General features: G+C 33.7%; 1 protein-coding gene across 1 annotated transcript in view; it reads left to right on the top strand.

Moving 5' to 3' along the window:
- LOC118198653 (uncharacterized) overlaps positions 1-27,169 on the top strand; it is a 39,162-nt gene extending 11,993 nt beyond the window's left edge. The window contains exons 5-8 of the mRNA XM_035370390.2: positions 6,429-6,508; positions 11,801-11,932; positions 22,210-22,315; positions 26,886-27,169. Coding sequence (XP_035226281.2) covers positions 6,429-6,508; positions 11,801-11,932; positions 22,210-22,315; positions 26,886-26,980 — 413 coding nt within the window. The 3' untranslated portion in view covers positions 26,981-27,169. The remainder of the gene's footprint in view (positions 1-6,428; positions 6,509-11,800; positions 11,933-22,209; positions 22,316-26,885) is intronic.
- Positions 27,170-27,373: the final 204 nt, after the last annotated feature.

The following is a 27,373-nucleotide window of genomic DNA, read 5'->3' as shown; positions in this document are numbered from 1 at the left end:
CGTGTTGGACGAAACCAAACAACTGTAATGCGGATATGTGACCGTTGCATGCAGGAGGGTACGACAGATCGACGTGTTCGATCGCATCCACCTCAGTGCACCACTTCAAGTAATGACAGGAAAATTGTGCGCATGGCAGTGACGGATCGCTCAGTTACATCACGAACCGTAGCACAGCACATTCAGTCTGTAACGCATCATCCAGTGTCTGCGCGTACCATTCGACGCCGTTTACAGCAGAGTGGTCTGTCCGCAAGACATCCATTGCTTCGTCTATCCTTGACGCAGAACCACAGACGTCTCCGCCGCCAATGGTGCAATGAAAGAAGGATGTGGACAGCAGAATGAAATGAAATTGTCTTTACTAACGAGTCACGCTTCTGTCTGCAACACCTCAATGGTCGGATTCGAGTCTGGAGACACCGTGGAGAGAGGATGCTGAACAGTTGCGTTATGCACCGCCACACTGGTCCTGCACCGGGTATTATGGTATGGGGCGGTATTGGATATCACTCTCGCACTCCTCAAATTTGCATTGCCGGTACTTTAAACAGCCAGCACTACATCTCCGAGGTGTTGGAGCCAGTTGTCCTTCCTTACCTTCAGGGCTTGCCCACAGCCTTCAACAGTATAATGCGTGACCATACGTGGTACGCATTGTCCAAGGGTTCTTTGTCAATCACCAAATTGAATTGTTTCCTTGGCCAGCTCGATGGCCGGATCTTTCGCCGATAGAAACATGTGGTCCATGGTTGCTGAACGATTGACCCAGATTACATCCCAAGCTGCCACACCAGATCAACTTTAGCAACGTGTGGAAGCTGCTTGGTCTGCTGTACCCCAAGAACACATCCAAAGTCTCTTCGAATGAATGCCAAGGCGTGTGGCAGCGGTGATCTCCAACAATGGCGGCTACACTAACTACTGATTCTGGAAGGAACCACACTTGACAGAAGTCCATAAATTTAATCATTTGATACTTGGTTAACATGCTATCTACTAAATAAATTTTGCTGTGATATCTCTTGTCTTTCTTGGTGTTGCAAGTTGGGTGTCCAGTCAGTGTATATTTATTTACCCCACTCAGCTCTCTCTCATTCAGTTTACTCCGTCTTCAAGCATAACGAGAAAAGATCTCTTTCGCGAGTGTTTGATTACTAAAATTATGGCATCGGATAGTTCTTTTAAGGCAAGTTCAAGGTTATTAGTTTTCTTAAATGAAACAGTAAATGAGCTAACTATATGAAAAAAGATACTATAATTACCGGACTGTTGGAAAAAAATGACTAATAACTACCGGCATTTTTTATGACCTTTCTGTTTGTCTTTCTGAAAATACAAGTTTAATGTCGAAAGGAAATTTCTAACATTTGGTTGCTTAGTCGAAATTCCCGATTGCTAACCGGACGTGCTTTTCAGTTACATCAAGAAGGCACGTGGTAATGAAAAAGAAAATACCTTACAAGCTGTTCAAAATTTTGTTTGATTAAAAGCATTTTCATTAGCCATTTTATGTATTTTTTTCTCTTTTTTTTTGTCTTCTTTGGAATTCGATGATTCACTGTTAGCTAATCCTGCCCTGATGGAATTTCATTATTTTCGGTCATCTGCCCGCACTGAAAGTATCTAAAATTACAGATATTTATACTTTTTTGATGAGAGAAAAAATACCGGGTATTTATTTTCCCTTGTAACTATAGATTATGAGATTTTGTTTCGGTTTCATAAGAGAACAGAGAGTTAATTATTTAATAATTTCAGGTCGGAATGTTTACCTACATTTTGTAAATTCAAGCTGCGGTTTAACATTGAAGTAAACAGTACTCTCCATTTAAGAAGATTTTTGAACTTAGCAGCAAAATCATTTCATGTCAAGACCTAGAGAGTATTTGTTTGTGATAATTTCGCATAAAACTGAATCTCATGGAACAATTTGTTAAGGGCATAGACAAAAAATGGTTACAAGTTTAAATAGCTGTGTGAAAAATTCTGTTTCCTATAAAATACCAAGCTGATGGAAACTGTCACGTTTGTCCAACCGGACATTAGAATATTAATATTAGATGAAAACCTTCAATCTTATCATGAATGAAGATGAAGAGGAAGATTGGACCATCCCCAAAATAAAACTCTATACTAAGGTTTCAGGATAATAATAAAAATCCGGACTATGCAGCCATAAGTGAAGGTATGCTGCCTAAAAGAAAATACCACAAACAGATCTCTATTAAGCAAAGAATAAAATAGTGCATGTTCTTTGACCAAAAATTTCTCTTTTATAAACAACTGTATTTTGAAAAAACCTATGAAACGCTTTATACCGAAATATTTACTTCTGAAGTACAATATTTCATTTCCCATATGTCATGAAAATTTAGAGTTCTAGCGATTGAAGAGGGTAATGTTAGATTTAGTGCATAAAGATAAAGGTGAAATTATGCCCGGTTGATACAGCTGTTTATTTACTGCAGAACTTGGTTGAAGTATACACATGTATAGCTTAATTATTGGAAAAGGCGAGTGCATTATTCAATGATTAAAAACGTTGTTTCAGATTTTTACAAAACGACGGTAAAGAAAGAAATGACAAATTGCATCTTTGCAGAACAAAGGCAGAGAGAAAAGGGAAGCTTGTATTCGTGGTGTGAGCTGAAGCTGCATACTTTTCACTCAAATAAATTGACGTTGTATTGCTTTATTACTATTTGTTTGATCTAAGTTTCAATTAGATTATATTTGGATAAAAGATTTTGCTTTCACTTTAGCCGTCATATGAATATTTTAAGTACTTTAGTTGTATGCGTCATTAACTTTATATAAGAATCATATGACATATTAACTTTGGAATATTGCACTTCAAAAGGATTTGCTACAAGTGTTTTAATATTTTCTGGTAGAGAAGGGAAATACACAAATAAAAAAGATCTGAGAGTCTGTTACAAATTTAAATTAGAATTTTAACTCATAGTTATACGTATTTATTTTTCTATCTCTTTATATATATATATTGGGCCATATAAAAAGTATCCGCGGTTTTTTGGTACATTTCATCAATTTTAATCAAGTGCATATTGACCATTATTATCTATGACTTTTTGACTTTTTTCGAGCAGCTTCTTAATTCCATCGGTGTAGAACTTCTGTGGTTTATCGTCGTAAAACTTGGCCAAATGATGTTCAGCGGAGCTTCGGTCGGCCAATTTTTTACCATCAACAGAATTTTGCAGAGACCGAAACAAACGGTGGATGCATCAAAACTTCCTTACCAAATTCCGTCAATTTGTTCCGAATAATCAAAGATGTGCGTTGCCGCGCATTGTCGTGATAAAAAACAACTCCCTTTTTTAAGACACAATAACACGCTGAACAAATACTAATTCAGAAGTCAAACAACAAAAATCAGCGTAATATGGCATGAAAATATTACGCTGATTTTTGTTGTTTGACTTCTGAATTAGTAACTCCCTTTTTGTTGGTCAATTCTGGTCGAGCTTTGTGGATTGCTTCGTTCAAACGGTCGAGTTGTGCACAATACAGGTCGAATTAATGGTTTCACCGGGTTTATCAATCAAATTTCTTTGCGATAATTCATATGGCACACAAGCATCGAGCTTCTTTTTATAGCCTGCTCTTTTCAAATGATTTCAAACTGTCATGTGGCTGATGTTTAGTGCCTGTGCTATTTCCTGACAGCTTGCGTAGCGATCTTGTTCCACCAGTTGCAAAATTCATCGACTTTTTCATTGATTGGCCGACCAGAGCGATGTGCATCTTTGACATCGAAATTTCCGAAACAGAATCAAGCAAACCACTCCTGGGTCTTTCGTTCACTCACAGCATTCTCACCGTACACTTCACAAATTTTTCGGCATGTTTTTGCAGCATCTTTACCTTTTTTATAGTAAAAAAACATCACATAGCGTATTTCTTTAGATAGTTCACTCATTTTCAAATCAATATAACTTTTACACGAGCAACGAATTAGAAAACCATCTTCACAAACAATGGAAGCTGAATGTCACCTTTTAAGCATACGTTCGTCTGAAACAATTGGGTGAGTGTTACCGGATATAGGTATCAGTACCATCTAGTGGTAAAAAATCGCGAAAGCATTTTATATGACCCAGTATAAAAGATAGAGAAGCAAATACACTGCTCGACATTGAAAATGCAACACCAAGAAGGAGTGGTCAGAAAGTGATGAAATTTGGAAAAGAAACAGAGACAGCAAGCAGCAATAAGTGATCTTTATTTCAAAATGATTAGTCAAAATACAGAGCGAGAACGGTGTCCTCTCAGTAGGATGTAGGACCACCGCGAACGGCGACGCGCGAAGAAACACTTCTAGGCATAGAGTCAATAAGAGTGCGGATGGTGTCCTGAGGGATGGCTCTCCATTCCCTTTCAACCATTTGCCACAGTTCGTCTTCTGAGCGAGGCAGGGGCAGAGTCTGCAAACGGCGTCCAATCACATCCCACACATGTTCGATTGGTGACAGGTCAGGAGAGTGGCCAGGGAAGCATCTGTATACCTTGCAGAGCATGTTGGCACATGCGAGCACTGTGTGGTCGGGCGTTATCCTGCTGAAAAATTGCATTAGGCAGCCCCTGAAGGTAGGAGATTGCCAGAGGCCCAGTATATTATCCAAGTATCGTTGGGCCGTTATAGTGCCCTGAATACGAACTAGAGGTGACCTGGAATCGTAGGCAATAGCGCCCCAAACCATTATGCCACGTTGTCGCGGGGTGGGGCGTTCCACAGTTACTGCCGGATTAGATCTGTCTCCACGTGACGCCACACACGTATGCAGCGACTGTCACTGGATAAACAGATGCGTGACTCATCTGAGAACACGACGTTTCTCCATTCTGTCATTCACATAGCTCCAGTCCGGCACCATTCTAAACGTTGGCGTCTATGCTGTGGGGTCAAAGGCAGTCTTCTTAACGGACGCCGTGAGTGCAGGCATGTTCAACCAATCGACGAGAAATGGTTCTGGTCGACACGGAAACATCCAGAGTATCATGCACATGCTGCAGAATCGTGGTACAAGTGACTTGCAGGACCACCACAGCTTGTCGGCGGATGCGTCGATCCACGCGTGCTGACGTCACTCTGGCTGCACCCCTCCTTCTTCCCACATTTCCTTGTTCCAACCACGTTCGCCATAGCCGATGCACCGTGCTCGTAACCATGTGGGTATCAGCTGCAATTTGACGTAAGGACCAACTCGCCCTTCTCAGTTCGAGTGATGATTATTCGTGAATTAAATCGCTCGGCTGCTCATTTTAACGACCATACCCTTCGTAAAGTCGTCTATCTGCTGGAAGTGCCTTTGTTGACGGCGGCCTGGCATTCTCTCCTATTACACGTATCCTCTGGGACAAAAACCAATTTTCTTGGATAATTCGTCTGGCAGAAATAACGAGACGAATTTGCCCATTCTGCAAGTTCCTTCCCTTATATCTTACTTCAAGTGCGTCGGAGAGCTGCGCATTTCACATCATTCGCAAAACTCAGTGACGTGCGTCTACTCTAAAATTTGCATAAATTTCTGACCACTCCTTCTTGCTGTTGCATTTTCAATGTTGAGAAGTGTATTTTCTAACAAAGCCAGTTTCTTTGATTGATTCTTCGCTGTCCAGTTCGACATTCTATAAAATTTTATTTAGCACTTAGGAAAGGCTTAAATCGCAATGAAACTGTGTATGACATCGAAAATAAAATTTAAACGTATTTTTAGACTCAGAATCTCGTTAAAACTACTAGTTATGCACACACACACACACATATATATATAAAATTCGTAAACATAATTTTGAATTTTCGTATAGCCTCCAGCAGGCTTATTTCTCTAAACATAATTCATTTCTATTCGATAATTTTCAATTAGAATTAAACTCATCTGGGGCGTTTTCTTTTATGTAAACTATCTTTTCGGAGATTTTAACAAAATCCAATGCAGGAGTTATATTAAATTATGGTTAAAATTAAGCAAGAAACGCAGTAGTTCATGCAATAACTAGTCAATTAAATATTGCAGCGATTCTTATTTAAATAAGCTGTGTGTATATTTTTCCATTTATTTCAGTACCAGAATTTAAAATCATATTATTTTTTCCTTTAGCAGTGCCTGATTTCTATATCTATTTACATTAAAGTAAATTGCATTACATGTCTCATTGCACTGAATTTAATACTATAATTAGACAAGAAACAAAAGCTACAGCTTTATTTTGATATTAATATAGTAATATGTCATTCTTAAAATCATAAAACAGCTAGGAATAGTTTTCAAGGATGACTAAAATAAGATTTAACATCTTCATGCAGAGTTGGGTCTTAGACGCTGTGAAAAAATTATATTTTTATACTGTTGTTCAATTAAGGAAATCGTAAAATGAAAAAGTATTATTTCTTTTGTTAGGTTATTTAATGAGTAGCACTGCCGGTAAAGAAGAATTTGAAGGTGTTCAAAGAGATCTGGATACCAAGATGGCTGCTAAGGTAATTATTATTTTCTGTATAAGCTTAAATACAATGTATTGAATATATTTATGTAATAGAAATTATCTGGAGGGAAAGCCCATGAGCTTTATTTTAAGCATGTCAACAGTATATAGTTGTAAATTTCTATAAATATTTAAATCTTTTTTTGATTTCATTACTGTTTTTGTGTGTTTTGATATTGTTTTATTTATTTATTTAACTTTTGCATTTAGGTAAAAATGTTAGAATTTATTTTGCATGTAACTGAATTTGTGGCTATATGTTTTGTATTTAAGTTTTTTTTTTAATACTGGATCATAGAGTTTTCAATTCTGGATTGGACAATACTTAGATTACTAAAATACACTATGGTTATCATAAATTAAGGAAACATCGCAAAAATCACGATTACTGAAAAAGTTACATGTAGAATTTAATGAATCTTACCCACAATATACAACACATAGTAAGGTATCAAATAACATAAAAAGAAATTACCAGACAATTAGAGTAGTATAGAAATTAGCACATGTACGAAATGAACAAATCGAAGGTGTCAGTTTGCTATAGGAAAAGTACCTTCAATATGGAATATAATCGCCTCTAGAAGCAATACAGCACATACAGCGATGGGTGATGCTTTCAATTATGCGGTCTATCAGTTCCATAGGAAGCGAGAGCCATTGCTCTTGCAAAGCAGTTGCAAGCGCGACAAGGGTCTGAGGGGGCGGATTGAGAGCAGCTAGACGTCTCCATAAAGTATCCCACTCGTGCTCAATAGGATTCAAGTCGGGGGATCGAGCTGGCCACTCCATGCACATAATTGTTTCCTGTTGAAGATAATCATCTACGATGCGAGCCCTGTGTGGTTTTGCGTTGTCGTCCTGTAACAGGAAAACATCACCTATTGCCCCGGCATATGAGCGCACATAAACATCAAGGATGTCATCTCTATAAATCTGAGTATTCTCGGTTCCCCTTGGAAAGACATGGAGGTCTGTGCGTCCACCCGAAAGATGCCGCCCCTTCTGTATGCATCTCTTTCACGGATGTTTGACGGATGATAACGGGTTCTAGGTTCTCTCCATATCAAATAACGCTTTCTAGACTAAACCTGGACTCATACGTAAAGAGAACCGCCCTCCATTGATCAGACGTCCAGTGGACATGTTGTCGTGCCCACTGAAAACGGTCCCTCCTATGGCGTGACGTGAGCGGCACACAAATGGCTGGTCGCCTCGCATGCAGACCACCTTCGTGAAGCCTTCTACGCACAGTTGACGTTGACACGAACCTTCCGGTGGCTGCAGCAAGGGAGGATCTAAGAAGAATCGGAGTAGCGGTTCTATTCCTGCGTGCACATAATGTCAAATATCGGTCATCGGCGCTCGTTATAGCAGTTGGCCGTCCTTGGCTGAACCTCCTAGATACCAAATCTGTTGTTTGAAATTGCTTTCAAAGTCTATGAACCACAGAAGGACTCACATTTAGCCATCTGGCCACTTCTGTTTGACTTTGTCCTGCCTCTAGTCTCCCAATGGCTCTCCATCGCAATTCTGCAGGCAAATGATGCCTGTAGGTCATTGTTACGAATTAGCTATCTCAGATTTCTGATGTCACTGTCACTTTGAAATGTGAAATATTTGGGTTTGCTCTCAAACATGGACTTTTATGCTCCTCGCAGATGACGTATTCTGAAAGCAGAGCCACTATTTTGCATATCACAGTTTTACTCAACCACTCTTACTTGGCAGCATATTCAAATTTTACACGGTTTGGCTTATTTTTGAGGGAGTTATTGCTATTTTTGTGATTTTTCCTTATTTTATGATAACCAGTGTAACTCAACTAAAGTACGAGATGTATGCAAACACGCTCCTGACAAGCTTTGGCGACAAAAGTTTCGGTAAGTTAGGAACTTTCATGAAAACGCTTTTTCAAAGACCTAGGACCGATTTTTCCAGAAGCTTTCTGAAATCAGTGCAATACTATATAAGTATGAAGTCCAAAGACTACTGACTGTCAGGAGGAATAGTGTATGACTAACCTATAACTACTGTCTGCCAGGAGGAAATAGTTGCTACTCAGCTTTGAGAGAATGCGATTCAAAGAGAGTTAGTAGAATCATGCTGTAGAGAGACTTTACCCTGCGAGTGATAGCTTGAATTTGTGACATCGTTGTATTTTTTCCAATAAATTATCAGTTCCTTTCTGCTCAGCTGCAGTGATTGTGTAAAGAGACACCACTGAGCCAGTAGCTAGTAACAATATTTACCATATTTTAATTTACTATGTTATTGACTATTTTTCTGTATATGTTAGTAAGAGATAATTTATTATGATAACAGATTTTGAAGTATTTGCTTTAAATGCAGTTCAGCAAAGCGTATTTATAGAGATGAATCCTTTGTTTAAATTTTGAAAGTTGACTGGCTAAGAGCTAATTGCACTGCAACGTTAAAGAATGGCATAATGCAGATTAATTTTCAGATATTATGCATTTTAGATTCCATGAAGGGAAGTAGTCAAACTGAAATGAGGAATTGAAAGCAATATTGATAAAATATAGCAATTTTCTTTCAGATTTTATATCTTACATATGAGATAAAAGTACGTAAATCAAAATTATAGCTTAAATTAGCAAAACGTCTTAATTTCTCATTTTAATTTGAATATTCCCCCTCTCTATGCCAAAAATAGCAATAACATTTTCTGGACTGCGTAATTTCTATATTAATCCATCACATTTGTTTTATATAACGATGATAACGTAATTAATTCGGAACTCACTATTTCGGGAATTAAAACCTTTTTCTTAATACGCTTTCATATTGGATAACTACACACTTGCTTTTTGTACCTCGGCGTAGACAGACTGCTTGCTGCTTCCCTTCTTTTGCAAAGTTATCGAAAACGTAAATATTTTGAAATAGCACGATTAAGGTGAATTATGGCGGCAAATGTTAATTGAAATAACAATGAATATTTAATCTGCCTTGGCTGTAAAGTTTGCTTTTCGTTATGGATCAACATTGGAACATCTACGCTGTTTACTGGGCGTTAATCAAATGGCGCCGAAATACGAAAGATTGTGTTGTTTTTGAAAAAACGTTTTGAGTTCAACTATTTGTAATTTATACATATCACAAAACGTAAACGTACGTTAATTAAATATTCATACATAAATATTTAATAATAATCCGATAACATAGTTCAATTCAAAATAAGTATTAAAACAGTTATAAGACAGCTACATTCTAACGACCGAATTCTATGGACGACAACTTGAAAGTGTGTGTTGCCACTGCAGGGCGATGAATAGATGTAGATTTATTATGAGAGGCTTAAAAGTAAACGTACACGACCTCACAATCCACGTCTAGTGTTCTGAATAAGTTCAAGAACTCATTGTACGAGCAGGTAGATGTGTATCTGAAATAGAAGTCAAAGTATCACTCGCAATAAAATGAGATGAGGTTAAGCCATTTAATGCAGTCAGTATAACAATCGCTCATGTAAGTAAGTATTATTATATTTAACTGAAATTTCATTAGTGATTCACAATATTATATTTTAGAGAAGAAACGAATAGAACTTTGAAATAATAGTTTTACGATACACATTTGTACATAAAATTAATGCATTTCTGTACATGCTGAAGTGGTAGCAGATCCAGCTAGCAACTGGAAGATCCGTAACTCGAATCTTGGCCACAGTGTAAGTAACTTTCCATGTTTCTAGCTATAAAAAACATAATGTCTCTACACAAAAAATATTCCTGTCTGTAAAACCGTTTCAAATTTAAGTAAAAGTTGGAATATTTTATGAAGCAATTATAATTTAATCCTCCATCAAAACACCAAATTTTCAAATAAAATCAGTAATTTAAATCTCTTCTTATAGATCAGTTTTAAGTAGATTATGCATTGAAGCAAATAATGTTATGTTGTAAAGTATCGTATTTATCTGAAGGTGAAATATTTATAAAAATGCATCTAAATACTTTAAAATAATACTTAATTCTTTCTCTATATAACTTTTTTAACTTAATTTTTTCCCCGGTCATGTTTGTTATGGAATTATTCTAAGTGTTTTCTTTTATTTTGTCTTTTAAGAATCCTGGCTTCCTTTTTGGTTTTCTCTATCGCTACTTTATAAATGCGAGTTTTATCAAATGTTTAAAGCCCTTTACGCATGCCATCGTCTGGATTGTTTCAGTATTTGAGACCGACATTAAAGCATTTCAGCCCAACCCTAAAGTATTTCAGATTGACAAAATACAGCTTCATTAAAATACATAATTGTACCCATTGATTCCGTTTTTGAATATATTTTAACGAACAAATGTATATTTAAGGGTTCTGAAATCATCTATATATGAACACAATTTAAATATTATTTTATATGCATTTTAAATGGAACACATTTGCGGTACATTGCTTCACCTAAATCAATCATACTTGAGTTAAACGTTAATTCAAAGTGGTCGTTTCATATTTCTTCCTTTAAAGAGGCATGCCTGTATTAGTTTGCATTTGTTACTTTAAAATTTACAAGTGTGTGGTACTTAAGCATACTATATTATTTTTTTTAAACTGGAAAAAACTGTTTTTACTTTTTTAAAATTAAAATTGAGAAATCAGTGTTTAAAAGAAGTCTTGCAAGGTTATTTGGTAATCGACAATAATTTAATCTTCTTAGACCTGCCAGACGAATTATCGTCCCATCTTTACCATTAAACCTAGAATGCTAAAGTAATATTAATAAAATAAAAATAAAAATAAATTATTTAACTGCCAGTTCCGCTCCCAATTACAGGATGCTAATGTGTTAACAAAATTAACTGCCCCTTCTTGCGGACTGGTCAGACAGCAATCGTTTAAATAATTCTCAAGTTTAAAATTAAAGCCTGACAACGTGCCTCTGTTGCGACGCGAATACTAACGTAATTTCAATCGAAGACACGACAACTTCTACGGCTCGCAACACAGAGCTAAAGCCGGGCAGCAGAATTTCAGCACGGCGGACTGAAGCTGCTAATTCTCTCTCATCGTCTTAAAACCTCATTCTTACTCGTTATTTAAACTCACTTCATTTGCATATTCTGGTGGAGTAGACAAAACAGGAGAAGTGCAGGAAAGATTCGACATAAGAAATAACGTGTTAAATGGAATAACTCTAATAGTCTTACTCCCTTTAAATTAATACATCGTAGTTAACAGTATTATCAATAGCATGTAGCAAACTTCTATATTCTTTCCCAGCTATTCTTTTTGCACATTTTTAATTCATAATAATGGGTATTTATAGGCAAAAGATCTAGAAGCAGGGAGTCCTAAAAGTGTCATTCGATGGATATTCTTGGAAGCGTTCGTGATGACTTTTCTTGCCGAATGGGGTGACAGATCTCAGATAACCACGGTGATCTTAGCAGCTAAACATGTAAGTATTACACGTTTCCGGATATCTTAAATGTACCTATTGGGAGTAAAAGTAAGTACTGACTTACAAAGAGGAAATATTTGTCGCAGAAAAGAATTTTTAATTATTGTATTGCTAAACTACCAATTTGTATTACAGAAAATTAAACTAAATTACATCCATTTAATTTTTGCCCAGAAAATATAATACTTTACTGCATATTATACTTCATGATGCGTAAGTCTTGATAATAAAATCTACTCTTTTAATTCCATTTTTTAAAGAATTTAAAAACAGGGCAATATGCTATTGAAAATTTATCTAAATTTATCTATATAAGTGAGCACTAACTGAGTCATAATTGCTTCATTAAACTCAATAATTATTCAAAAAATTCAAAATTAAATGTCCGCTGAAGAACTACTTCCACGTAAAAAAACATTAAAAATCATAAGTAATAAAAACAAGTCGCACTGCAGTTATATTTCTTTAATCCGCCCACTAGTGCCCGAGTGGACAGATGAACCCTGGTAGTTCAATACTGGTTCAAACCCCAGCGAATTGATTAGCTGCATGAGCATTTTCAAGGATTTTCTCATGCTTAACGCGTATATGTGTTAATTTCACTTAAAAAATCCTCAAAATACGACATCGTTAGGCCCTCGCGTGCTTTACGATAATCAAATAACGAAACCAAACCGATATCTTTAATCCGAAGCTGTGTGTTTTGACAGCTCCTAAAATTCAGCATATTTTGAATTTGCTGTCATTAGTTTGTGAACATCACAGACGCGCTGTTGGTAGTTTCAGCGTTCCGATGGATATTTTGGTTTCACAATCCTGTTAGTTATAAACGAGTTTGTATTATAACCCTTTAAGAATATCAAGCAAGAAATCAAGAAGTGAAAACTGGTGTTAGTAGTAATAAACTAAAGCATAAATCCTTAGTTACGTTTGAAATAATAGAATTAATAAAAATATTAGATAAAGGAACATTTCCAAAGACACCGTGTGAAAACCATTTTATTGTATCATCAGTTGTATGTGATTTAAAGAAAAGGGTAAGTTCTTTTTTAGCCTTCGAATTGAAAATAAAAGTCAGCAAAGTTAAAAGTTCCGGGATCTTGTTTAGAACCATTAATAAAACCATTCGTTCTTGATCTTTGTTTATACTAATTGGCTGAAAATAACGATAACTATCGCGATTTTAATTGAGACATCTGCGGAAAGATACTTGAGTGTCCTACACTTTTCTTTTCCTTGCACTAGTTGTATTCCACAGAGAATTTAAACCCAGGTGCAAACTAAAACACCATTTGATGATGATAGTGAATTAGATTTTCTCGCTAGTCACGACATCACTGAATGATTCATTAAATTTTGAAAGAATATTCGTAATTGTTTTATGTGTAAAAGAAATGGTAAAGTACTGAAAAATCCCTGCATAACTGCTTGCCTTGCATAGAATTGGCCAAAATTTTATTAGTCGCAATGTGAAATGAGTAAAAGGAATGAAAAGCAAATGAAAATCGCATCGTAAAAGGAATTAAACAAACAAACGTGCAATTTCTTTGAGTAACAGATACTCAAAATAAACAATCAACTATAGGTGCAAAATACTCTAACCTTTTTTTATTTAGCTGCGAATATGACTAACATACTTGAAAATTGGTAAGTGTTTATCTACAGTGTATTAGAGGTGTAATATTCCCAGTGCTTCATCCGTGAAGTTTAAAACATATGTTCGAGTTGAAATATCATTACGCTTGTCACTAATAGTAACCGAAGCGTAACAAACTTCATCAAGCGAATGAGATTTCTGCTCACTAGGTTACTTAGCGGAGCATAACACACAATAATTATATTTCATTTTGTTTAATATTTGATTTTCAATCTTATATTGCAAAATTTTCAAACATAGAGTTCTCACTTCCGATGAAACGATTACTTCAGCTGAAACTACAGTAATTCAGTTTTCAGTACAAGTTAGGAACTCTTGGTTAAGGAAATCCGATGTGTACGCCACATGACTTCTTATATGGAATATTAAATTATACGCAATTTTCCTGCATGTCATTTAAACATATTGAATTGACAGTTAACGAATTTTGAAGTAAATCTACTTACTTCAAAATTAGCAAACTTACTTCAAAATGTCGACAGCGCATAAACCACAATAGAATAATGCACTCTTTAAAGTTCACTATATTTATCTATACCATAGCGATACTTCGGCGCTTGGTTCACTTAACAGAATCTCATTCGTTTTATAACTCATTTATAAAATGAGTTATAAATTCAATTAATATATCATTTTAAATCCGTTACATCTAATTCATTTTATAACTCAAAGTGCACAAAAATTGTATCAACTGAAGAATTACCACAAGTTCTGTTAAAATACTATAATAAATCTAAAACGATGTGTAAAAGAAATTAAACGAATAAAAAAGAAACAGTTTTTCACAGACCATTCAGCGCCCTTACCTAATGCGCATGCGCTGCTAATTCAGTTCTCACTTCGCGGCAAGGAAAAAATACATAAAAATTCAAAATATTTACATTAAAAATTGAAAGATATAGAAAAATTCAAAATATTTACATTAAAAATTGAAAGATATAGAAAAATATAAAACATCTAGTACAGTTAAAAGAATTAAAAAATAATTTTTACAATTAAAATTAAAGTTTCTACTCAAGAACCGGCTAATAAGTTAAAGAATAATTCCAAAATGAATTAAACATAATTTAATTCGCAATAATAAAAGAAGACGTTACTTTGTTGTAGCGAAGCTTAGTTTCTCTAGATCGGCAACAAAACCATTATCCTGCTAAGTTTCAAATGTAAACAAATATGGCTGCTATGGTAGAAAAATTAGGCTTAGCCGAACCTAAACAACTTTTAAATTGTTGATAATTCTACAACTATAACATGAAGGTTAAAGGCATAAAAATTCTATGTTATACATTCAATTTGCAACCAATACCAACGCATTATCTTGATTGAATAATTAAATATGGCAGCATATGTCAGAATTATCTGCCTACTCGTAAGGATACGAAATATTTCCGAGAGAAAACTTATGTTTTAGGTTTATCTGTATTTTACAATTTTTAATGAAGATGTTTTGAGTTTTTATGGTTTTTACGTATTTTTTTGCCTTTCCTCGAACTAAGAACTAAATTTTTTGAATGAGAAATACATCTCTAATGAATTTCGAGGAAATGTAGCAAAAATTATGTATAGCTTAATAAACCGTACAAGGAAGTCATGTGGCGTACACATCAGTTTTTTTTTTTTTTTTTTTAATGTGAAAGGCAGAAATATTAGCAGTAAAAACTCTTAAAAAAAAGATTTTGATGCATCAAATCTTTGACCAACAATTATTGAGACGCTTCGGAAATTGTTGCCAATTTATGCAGCGTAAAAATTTTTATGGTATTTCTGTAATTAGTTGATGAGAAAGACATTTTCAGCAGCTATTGTAGCATCATAATCGTTTATCACAGTTATGCATCAAATTGACGTAATAGTGTGGTAAACAAAATTTATCCCTATCAGCTATCAACAGTTGCTAATTCGGGGTCCACATCTAACATACGTCACAGTTTTTGGCCGGTCAGGAGCCCAAATAATGATTTGTCCGTTTGCAGCTTTTGTTTGTCTTAACCCTATCATGTACGATAAGAGAAGAAGCATCGCTGATGGAAATACTAGCATATAAAAAAAAAAAAAGCGAGATAAGTCGCAAGCTTAAATGCTAAAGTGAAGGTCACTGCGAAAAGAGTATCGGTAAAACAACCAAAGAAAGAAACTGTTGCGTTCAGCTGTTTTAACAATTATAGAAGGTTAGTCAAGTCTAATGAAGGCAATTAAAAGGGCTTTTTTTTTTTTTTTTTTAACGTTGTGTTACCTTGTAGGGAATCCTCCATTTTGTCTATTGACTAAGTGTGGAGGAATTTAGTGAACTACTAAGCGAATAATCGCTTAAGTCCAGAAACAGAAACGTAAAACTCATGAAGGGTTAATTACCCTTTATTGCTCACGCTAAAGGCGTACATACGGTCCCTTTCTCAGAACGTATAACAAAGCCTCCACGTGGGCTTAAAGTCAAAAGTAATAAGAACGTAACACTAACAACTAATTAAAAAGGTTTAGCCGAAGCTAACACAGTTCTAGTCCAGTTCTAAGTAGTTGGCCCCTAAATATCGAATTGGGTAGCGAAGCTACTATCAAGGGCACGTAATGCGGCGGAGCGTAGTAACAGCTTTAGAGTGACGTAGCCAAAAGGCAAACGCGTGATATTCAGGAAATTGAATTCTCTCTACCGAAGTCAGTGGAACTTCGACTTAAATACTACTTTTTTTTTTCAATGGCAGTTTGTGAACAATTACAAATGTAACCCAGTCCATTAATCTATGCAAGGCTAGATGTGGTGGTCTCTTTATTGTGGAGGCACCTAATAGGTGCACCATCATCGCCTTTTCCTATGAAGGGACGGACAGTTACAACCATGCCTTCTCCGGGATTCGAACACCCACACACATACACATAAACAACAATAACAAAACAAAAACAAAAACAAAAACAAAAAAAGAGAGAGAGAGAGAAACCTCGCCCATAAAATATCCCTAATTGAAGATGCACGCGATGTTACCGGAATGCTTTGAAATCTTTGAGTTTTCTAATCAAAAATTCGTTTAAGTTTACCAAAATATGAAATAGATAATAAAACATATTCCAAATTTGGGCTTTCAGATGCCCATATTCGAGTGGAGTACTAGGTTATGAAAAATTTGACGTCTCTAGGTACCGTTGTCTTTTCACAATGAGAGAAACATACATATAGTCAAGCGGATTCTTCATTATTTAATTTCTTTAAATATAATGTAGGGCTCTAATATTTGGCGGCAACAATTTTAAAAGTGACTCTGTAGTGAACCAACGCAAAATGCCAAAACGAAATGAATAGCGCTTCTGAGCAAATTCCCCTTTGGACTAAAAAGAAAAAGGAAGAAAAAGAAAAAGGGCAAAAAGGTTAGTTTATAAAAGGAAAAATGTTTTAATGGATAAGGATATATGATAAAATCTACAACAGTATTTTACTTAGTTTGTTAAGAATTCAAATGGAAGCATGAAATCCGTTTGGAAGTTTAAGAAAGAGACAAGAAGATAAGTACAGAAGAAACTTGTAGTTAGTTCTCATTTTGAAGTTGCTGAAAATTTCAAGAAAAATCTGAAAAAAAGCATAAGCTATTTGCAGACTTTTCATGTTAAATAAACCGGGGTATTCTGGAAATTCATGTTAAAATGAACTTATATTCACAGAGACGCTGCATCGATAAATAGTTTTAAGGTATTTAGAGATACAATTAAACTTTTCTTTGGAGGAATTGCTGTTGATTTTAAATTAAAATCGTGTTTTGTTTTTTGTTTATAAAAAAACCAGCACAACAAAAGAAGGCAGATGTTATTGCAAAATTTGTAAAAGGAGGGGGGACCAACAAACAAGAATAACCAATTTTCTAATTAAAAAACTATTCTCATTTAGGAGAAATAGCTATATTCAAATGAATGTTAATTAGCTATTGTTTTTAATTAAAGGCCCTATTAACAAGCTCTTTGCCAGCTTTATGTTAACTAATATTTAAAGAAATTTCGGATAAAGCAAGGACATTTTTATATACATATATATAGTTTCCTATAATTATTCTTTGTTAATTTTACAAGTGTACATTCATATATTAATAATGTCTTTATTAATATTTATGTAAATTTATTCATCTTAACAGTTTTAAATTAAATAAAATCCAAATTTACCATAATACTTTAACAGAAACATGCATCAAGAAAAGCATGCATCCTCGAATTTCGCCGTAAGTCACATTTGATAACGTATGACTTACGACAGAGACCTTGGAACAGAGTCCCATCTTAGAACTACTAGCACATATTGCAATGCATATGAGAGGATTTTCTTATTTTGCATATCCTGTGTTTACTCTCATAAAAGATTGCACATTTAAAAAGAATAAAATATTTCATTTAAACAAAATGCAAAATATAAACCTTTCTGAAAAACTTAACAAAGAAATTATTTTTTATTTGCCAAGCATCAATATACTATAACAAAAGCATATAATATTTCCTTCGGGAATAAAGAAAATTTGCTAAGAAAACAATTTTTCATATAATCGAAATGTTAATAGGAAGTGACCTGCTGCAAAGCATAAAATAAAATCACATATTCCTAGTCCGAAGGAAAAGCAGACGTACATTTTAGAAATATTTAGAATACACATAAATTTTAGGAAAGAAACATTATTTTGAAAACATAAATTTTAGGAAGGAAGCATTTATTAATACGAAATTTATGGAATAAACAAAGAAATGCAATCCTATACGCTCATAATAAAACATATTCGTAGTTTGCTTTTCCGTTAATATCTATAATCTATTTACATGCAGAGTATATGTAAAAAGAGCTATAATGAAATTATGTTTTCTGAGAAAAATTAATGGAAATATAGAAAAAGACATTATATTCTGCTGTTAGTTAACGGCAGTAACATGTTTTACAATGCAAAATGCACAGTATGAGAACATTTGAATTCGATCATTTTTTGCAGTAGTTTTTCAGAGAAAATTGATAGACGTGTTTAAGATTTCATTTGTAATGGTCAGCTGAAGATTGATGGGAAGCTATTGATTGTTATTTATAATAGTTCTAACAATGATGGTGTTAATTTCAGTCCGTACTGAAGGCAGTCTTCGATTTGTAGCATCATGGATACTGTGCCGATAGCTCCTAATTCGTGAAGGAAGCCGAGAAAACTTCTCTTAAAAGCAAAATTCTTTTCAGAATGTTCCTTGCAGCAGATTTCTTGAACATTTTGAAGCTTTCTACCTGACAGGTAATAGCTCCGAACTAAAAATATGTGTTCTTTTCTTTCGATCCTATAAATTATTATTATTATTTCGAGCCATTCTTTTGACATTCCATTCTCTTCCATTCTTTCCGATGAAACCCTAGTAAAATTCTATTGTGGTTAATTATTAGTCAGAAGCCTGTAGTATTTCGATCAAACTGAAAATCATAATAAAAACTGAATAAAATGAATGTGTCTGAATATTTTATAGCTCGTTCTATATGGCCCTAAAATACCGAATAATGCATAGAAATAAATTAATTTAAATTTGTAACCACTTTCAAATTTATTATTATCCAATCGGCAGAATTTTTTTATATATATATATTTAAAAATATGTTGACAAACTTCTCTCACTTGAGAAACTTCTTTGACTCACGCTGTATCTGTCAAATGATTCATGTGATGTATTATTAATGTTTGATGAATTACAGAGTTATTTAATTAAATGAGAACATACATCAATTAATTATATAATTAAATGAGATAAAAATGTTTACAATGAACTTATTGGCTAATAATATTTTTTATCCTAAGTCAATAAACATATTTTAAAGTTTTTAAAGTTTAAACTTTTTCAAGTTTAAACTTTATAGTAAGTCAATAAACATATTTTAAACTTTCAGTTTAAACTTTTTAAAAATATTTATTATTTTAATCTTATTATTTAAATTATTAAATTTATATTTTTGTGTTATTTGAATGAACAAAAGCGATAAACATCTTAAAACTTTCACAGTAAGCTTAATTTTAGTTGACCTTGAGAAAGATCATGCTATTAAGATTTTTGCAGGTCTATTGTTCTTTTCTAATCTTTTTAAAACCTTTTTTTCGAAAGCCTAAAAAGAATTCAAATCTTTGCTAAGCGTGATCTTATAAAATAGTACGTAAAATAAAATAAGTCTAAAATGCAATAAAATTAAAGAATAGTTTGAAATTTCATTACACAGATGCTATAAAATACACTTGTGTGCAAAACTTCAGCAACATATTCATTTTTCAACATACTACCACAAAATTGTTGAAAAGGGCTTTTCGCGATCAGTACAATGAAAAATTCAGCTCAATAGAAAGATGATGTATTTGCAAATATCAGCATCATGATATCAGAGGGTACGTTAGGATACACAAAACCCGAGGAGTCAGAGCGCCAGTGCAAGATAACATAAAATGAAGAAAAGAAGGCACATTTCCAGGCATTCTTCTGCAAATGAGATTGTACGTGCAACATGGCTACATGAAAAAATCAGGATGCCTACATGACAGAATGATGGGCAAGCTTGAGAAGGGGCATAGTTTGACGTCTGTCACCCCGGAGTTTGGAAATTATATAAGTGTTGCTTCACAAGTTCGGGAAACCTTCCAGACGAAAGATACAGTTGTGAGAAAGGTCGGCAATGCTCGTCCACGGAAAACAACGGTGATTGATGACAGATGTATCAAAAAGCAGACCAAAAGAGATCGAGACCAGACAGACAGCAACATTACTCAGCATTTGCGCATGGCAATTGAACGACAGATGTCTTTGTTTACTGTGTCCGAATGACTTTTTAAAGGTGGTCTCTTCGTCCGCCGTCCTCAGCGCTGCATACCATTAACTGCAGCAAATCGGTGGCACCGTTTACAGTGGTGTAGAGAACACAAAGACTCACAAAGACTGGTCACCTTACAATGGAGTCCCTTTCTCTTTACCGATGAAAGACACACTTTTATCCCACTAACATCAGGAAAAGAGACTTTTGGGTGGTCCTGTCGTCCTTGTATGGGGAGGCATTTTGATGAATGGACGGACAAAGCTTCACATTTTCCACAGAGGTTCACTTAACGGGGATCGTTATTGTGATGAAGTATCCTCCTCCAAGGGCGTATTTTTCGGACCGACACCAATGCTGACTTTGTTTTTATAGTTGACAATGCACGACCATCCAAGACTCGTGCTGCTGAGGAGCTCCTAGAGAGTGAAGATATCCACAGAAGGGTTTAGCCAGCGTTGTTCCTCTGATTTAAAGCTTGCACTGAACATGTGTGGGATACTTTAGGGAGACGCCTAGCCGCACGATCTAACTCTCCGGAGAACACCGGATAACTGAAACATTTGCTCTTTGAAGAATGGGAACTCTTACTCCAAGAACTGTTAGATAACCTGGTGTTGAGTATCAACAGATGGTGAAACGCAACCACTGTAGTTACGAGAAGTTATTCTTTACTAAGGTTCTTTGGATTTTTGGTTTTCCTCTTAGCCAGACAGTTTCGGTTTTTTTTTTTTTTTTTTTTTTTTTTTTTTTTTTTTTTTTTTTTTGCTACTATACTTTTCTCATCATTTAAATACTACATTGTGCCCCCGTAGTAGGAATTTGATGTCTCTCCCACTTGATTTTTTGCGAAATAATGGCCAAATCAGAAAAGTTGTTGAAGATTTGTTCACTGACGTATTCTAAGCCCTTTTATTCATTTTTATTAACTTTATTTCAAGTAATTAATTCACGAATTAATTTTTACCAGGTATTTTATTAATTTGGAATTGGAAATAATTGGAAGTAGAGTAACGCAGAATTGGAAGTGGTATGTGGCGAAGATTAGAAGGCGTGCTTAGAAGAATTAAAACAATCTGATTGGAAGATTTCAAAACGGCAAACTGTCTTTAAAGGCATTTTGTAGAGTTAACGAGAATCAAAGATCATTTTGTGAAAGAATATTGGATCAGTTTTTCGATTTGGTTTAAATTTTGGATATTTCGATTTCTACGAAGTAAAATTATCATTCAGTAAACGTTTTGTGCGGAATGTGAGAAGTATTGGCATCATGTGCTCTATACTGTTAATTTTTCAGTTACAATAAGAAAACAGAGGATCATATTTTATAAAATCACATATAATCCATCCGATAATGCACTCAATGCATTAAAATATGTTCGAGATTGTTAGGTAAGACGGACTTGTCAAAAAGGTAACCTGAATATGGCTTTTAAAAATTAAAAGCTTATGATACGTGATTTCAGTATGAACATATTTGACCATTCAGCTTGGATATATGTATGTGCTACGTAAGTATGACGGACAGTTTTTTTAAACCAGTTTTTTTATATTAAAGAACCAGTTTTTTTAAAAAGATCACTAAAATTTAATTGAAAAATTTTATAGAAGACTTATATAAAAGTAGCATTTTTGATAAAAGGTTTTCCATAAATAAATACAGTAGTTTAAGAGCATACTTTTTTAAATTCATTTTTTAAAAACTGGAGCCATATGTCTTCGAACAGTTGTTAAAAAAATAATGTGCGCGTGTGATAGGAACATAGAAATTCTTACGTTTTTCATTTTTTTTGTGTGTATATAGGAATAAATATTATTTTTTTATGATATCTACAGAGTGTGGTAGGTGTTGTTTTGGGAGCCGTTCTTGGACATGCAGTTTGCACGCTAGTTGCTGTAATGGGAGGCAAAATAGTTGCTGATCGAATCTCTCTCCGTGTGGGTGAGTCGTTTTCTTTAATTAATATAACAAGGTTCTTAGCATATATTTTGAAAATATTACATTAAAAAAACTGAAAGCTTTCAGATTTTATATTGCGCTCAAAAGCGCTGTTTTTAATATTTTGTGTGTTACCTTTATTTATTAAATATCATGTTCTTTGCACTTAAACTACAAAAAATTCAATTCAACAGTAATATCACAAACTATTAAAAAAAAGCAAAACAGGGTATCTTTAGAATTTCCGATACATATTCTCGCGCGCTGGAGATAAAAATGTTTTCTTCCGTGCAGTGCTGACATTGCTCGATTTGAAATCGTTGAGTTTACTAATGAAAAATTCGTTAAAGTTTGACAAAATTGGAGAAATATTGTAATTGGAATAACAAATTCGAAATTAAAAATTCGGGCTTCTAAAGGCCGATGTTCGGTTGGAGGATTATGTTATTCAAAATTTGATAGCTGTAGGTGCCGTTGTTTTTTCACAATGGGAGAAACATTCACGCAGATTCTTCATTACTTAGTTTCTTCAAATATAATATGTAATATTTGGTGGCAACAGTTTGAAAAGCGAATCAACGCAGAAAGTGAAACGGCTCAAGATGCCGTTTTGAGATTAATAGCCCTTTGGGTCTAACGTCCCGTTGGGCTAAAAATTAAATTTTATGAATTTCCTTTTGATTTTATGATGATGGAAATTATATGAGGAAATTCGTGCGTAGGAAAGGGGGGGAAAGAAGTATAGAAATATATTTCAAACTGATTAACATCAGTCTGAAAGTTTATATGAATGTAAATGTGGCAAAAATTAGAAATAAGAATGTTTGTGTTTTTGATGCTAACAAATAAATTCGTAAGCGAGTAAAAAATTAAAACAAAGAATGCATGAAGTTACTTCCAGGTTTCGATGTATGCCGCTGTTAGCTAGTGTAATAAACTAGCTTTTTTCCAGCTCAGTTGAAATAAAATTAACTTAGAAGTAGAACACATAGTCTAAAAACATAAAAGTTATAAAAATGAAAGAAAAGGTCCAAAACATGACTGGCTTAATATGAAACAGTCGTGAAAAGTGTGAAAAACAGTGGATTAGAGGTGGCGCCATCTCGTGAGGTCAGGTGCAGTTGTTCACAGTCATCATACGGTAGAAGTAAAAGAGAATTAAATATTGAATTCTTCAATAAGTCCAAGAAACTGCAGGGCAAGCTGTAGTTTTTCTTTCTGCGAGTTCGCATCTTTAATAATCCTGGCGAATTGTAAAATTTTCCCGAAGAATTCAGTAAATGTATCTAATAAACTAACAACTTGTGTGTCAGTCTTTAAAGTTATGCCTGAAGTCATTAATTTAGCTTTTAAAGTATTCGAAGCAGCAGCAACACCAAGAGTAGTATTTTTAACTTTCTTTTTAAATTCTTTGGGCGGCTCGGGAGCAGTACTGTCATCTGTTATAGTGAAGCTTCTTACTTGCTCTTGGTTTTTATATACAAGACATGAATATAAGAAAGACAGAATGCCTCCCAAGTGGGATAGTGGTTAATGCCGTACCGAAGGACGCGGATTGGAATCCTGGGGAAGGAATGGATGTTAGTGTCTTTGCGGCATGGGGGGGCGAGACGAAAAGTCCTGTCGTGTTGATTGGTGGTAGGGGAAGAGGGGTGGGGAAACCTCGGAACTTTCCCCAAAATTGGAGTGGGACTGAGCAAAATCATGCTATCACCAATATGGCGCCCGAGGCTCTTGCGAACGACAGGCATAGTCTTGTACTTCCGCGATGAATTTCGGGGGCTTGTTTTGATGTTAGATTAGTCACAACAACAGAAAGACGGAATAAATGTTAGTAATGTAATTTTAAAGGAGTTGGTATGGAGGCATTATGTTATCACAGCGACAGCAAATACATATACTTGTCTAAACCTAATTTTCTTAAATTGGGAAACAAGTAAACTGACATTCAGGCCATAGAAGAGAGTTAAATAAAGCTACGAAGCTTATGGAGCTCTAGACCAGGAGTCAGCAAAGGTTTTTCTTGGAAAGGACCAGATGCTGAAAGTTTTAGGCTCAGCAGAAGAAGTGATATTTTTATATAATATGTGCTTTTACATAATGCGTATTTTTACATAAATGTTTATATGTGTTAATTACACATATAAACATTTTGCAAATCTTTATCAAAATATTTAAATTTATTAATAAACGTATTATAGAACAAGTTAAATTTTATGATCTGATGCAAAGAAAATAATTGTTTTTTTCTTGTGATAATATTTCATCATAGGTAAGTAATCTCAGATATAAATCCCCATACATATAATTTTAATTGGTAGTATTTATCTACCGAAAGACATTAAATCCGGCATCGCCTTCTTTTGTCAATAAATAAAATTCAAAGACAAAAATTAAGATAAACTTCTATTAATTTTATTGATAATTAGATGTATTAATCAATTGATTATTTTCTACACTAACAAAAATTTTCCAACTTAATATATATTTAATATTTAGAAAAATTGAATTATTTTCCATTTACTATATTAATATATTTTAATCTTTTTATTGCATTAATATATTAAGATTAATTATTTTATGTCAAGTATTTCAGTATATATTTTTGCTTAAAAATTACGAAATTTCATCTTCTGTTTTCAAGCTATGTTACGTTTTTAAATTTTTATGAAATATAAGAATTTAATGTGAAAACGCAGACTAAATTATTATAATTGCATATGTCATGTTCCGTAAGTCGTATCCAACATCTTTGCACAATGACCTGCGATCATAATATTTTTCATCCATTTTTATTTGTTTTTGAATAACATTGTAGAAATGTGCAGTGCGCCCCCCAAAAAAAAGAAAGAAAGAAAGAGGACAGTTCTGTATCTCCGGTTCTAGTGGGCTCATTGATGAAATTCAACTTGCGTTTTTCATGTCTCCAAAGCGTGCGTTAGGATATGTATTATATATATCATTGTTGTAATACAGGTATTTTGACATAAAATCGGACTTTTTCTGAAATAACCTGCCAAATTTTATTCCATATTTTGATTCTACAACTCAAATTATGACAAACTGCCACGTTTCGTAAAAATCGCACGAGTAGTTTTTAAAAAATTAGCTCTCCAAATTTTAGCTCCTCTCAATATTAATTGAATATGATATATTTTTATTAATATCTCTTTTCTTTTTATTAAACTTATTTGATTCTTCCTTTCATATTTCGAAATTTAGGTTCATTCCAAATAAAATTAGCCTATTTTTTTTATTTATTTTTAAAGTTTGTATTTTTAAATAATTTTTATAAATTTTTCGAAACGAATTTTGAATTATAACCTATAAAGGTTTTGCCATCATTAAAGTAGATGTATTTCTAAACATACCTGCAAAAAATTAGAGTTTATTATTCAAAATTTCCTAAGATATATGTGAATTTACATTTTGTCGCATTTTGAAATTTGGTGCATTTTTTATAAGCGATAATAAAGAAAATGTGGGTTATGCACTTTGTTAAAGTTATTTGAAACAATGAACGATGACTTTTTTTCCGCTTGTGGAGAACGAAGAAAAAGGAAAGGAAAATAAGTTGCCATAAATTAACAAGTCCGTCAAGTGAATCATTCTTAGCTCAAAGAGAAAAAATTCGCCAAGATAAATTTTTAAATTTCTCCATAAATTTCTCACCAAAAATTACGAAATTTATATCTAGGCATAATTTGAGTGGTGGAATCGAAATATGAAAAAAAAAAAAAAAAAGATATATTATTTCAGAAAAAGTCCGATTTTATGTCAAAATACCTATGTTAGAACAAAGCTCTATCTAAATCTAATATATATCCCAATCGAGTTTTCGAGACACGGAAAATACAATTTGAATTTCGTTTCGGCCCAGTAAAACGGAAAATATAGAACTTTTTTTTTTTTCGCAGTGTACATGTAAAAAATGAATCGAGGTAAAATAACTTGAGGTAAAAGTTATTCACTTAAAATATTCTTTGAGAAGTTTTGTGCCTAAATGATGTGTTAGTCTTTAGATGCTGTCTGTCAGTAATACAGAGCTCTAGTTCATAATTTCTCTTTCTTGGCAGATAGCCCTAGTGTGCTTTGCCGTAATTAAATACACCACCACACCATAATTTCTCTTTCATAAGAAATGTTTCTGAATCTGAAAAGAGCTGTGACTATAATAACTGAGCAGAGCAACGACTAAAACTTTTCTTTTACGAAGTAAAGAGAAAAGTGTAAATACATTTTATGGTAAATTGTGTAATCTACAATTTCATCAAGGAAGGCATTGATTTTGATTTCAGATAAAAATACAGTAATACTTGGATTTGTGATTGATTTCTGTAGTTAATAAATAAAATTTAATGTATAATGTAAGTGAATTGTAAAGTTAATTATTTGTTATGAAATGTTGATTATAGAATAATTAATGAAAATTTAATTATATTACAAAGTAATTATCTATTCTGGAATCTATATTTTCTAAAAAAATAAAGCAATTATTTTCTAAAGTTTAAGTTTCATGAATTTGATTTCATATGCTTCATTTTTTTAATTCAAATTTAACGTATGATTTCAGTGACAATAGTTGGAGGAATATTATTTCTTGCATTTGCTGTATACTCACTTCTGGGGATTGCAGATAACTCCTCGCCACCTCTGAGTTCTTCATAAGATTCTCCAAATGTTTGAGTTCATTTTAACTGTTTAAGCAGATTCTCATCATTGTGAATAACAGTATTTATTTTCAACGAATATTTGCGTGCGTATAAAACATTTCATTGAAATTAATTACGGATAATTTTGTTCAACATTATATTTAATTACTTGTATATGTAATAAATCATTTTTTTCAGATGTTTATATCTTCTGATATTTTATCACAAACAAATTTAACATAACGATACACAATTCGTAAAACATATGCCCTTGGTTCAAAAACACATTATACACAACATTAACCTTTTATTTGGCATCTTAAGCATTTTGTTAGCGATTTATTTAAACTAATATACAATCAAGCCCCACTTTAACAAACTTGAAGGATCGGAAGTTTATTTCACTAAA

Source organism: Stegodyphus dumicola, chromosome 2 (assembly GCF_044657685.1).
Source record: "Stegodyphus dumicola isolate Sdum_Otavi_A_Nest chromosome 2, ASM4465768v1".
Classification (NCBI taxonomy): domain Eukaryota; kingdom Metazoa; phylum Arthropoda; class Arachnida; order Araneae; family Eresidae; genus Stegodyphus; species Stegodyphus dumicola.
This window is presented reverse-complemented; position numbering and strand designations above follow the sequence as displayed.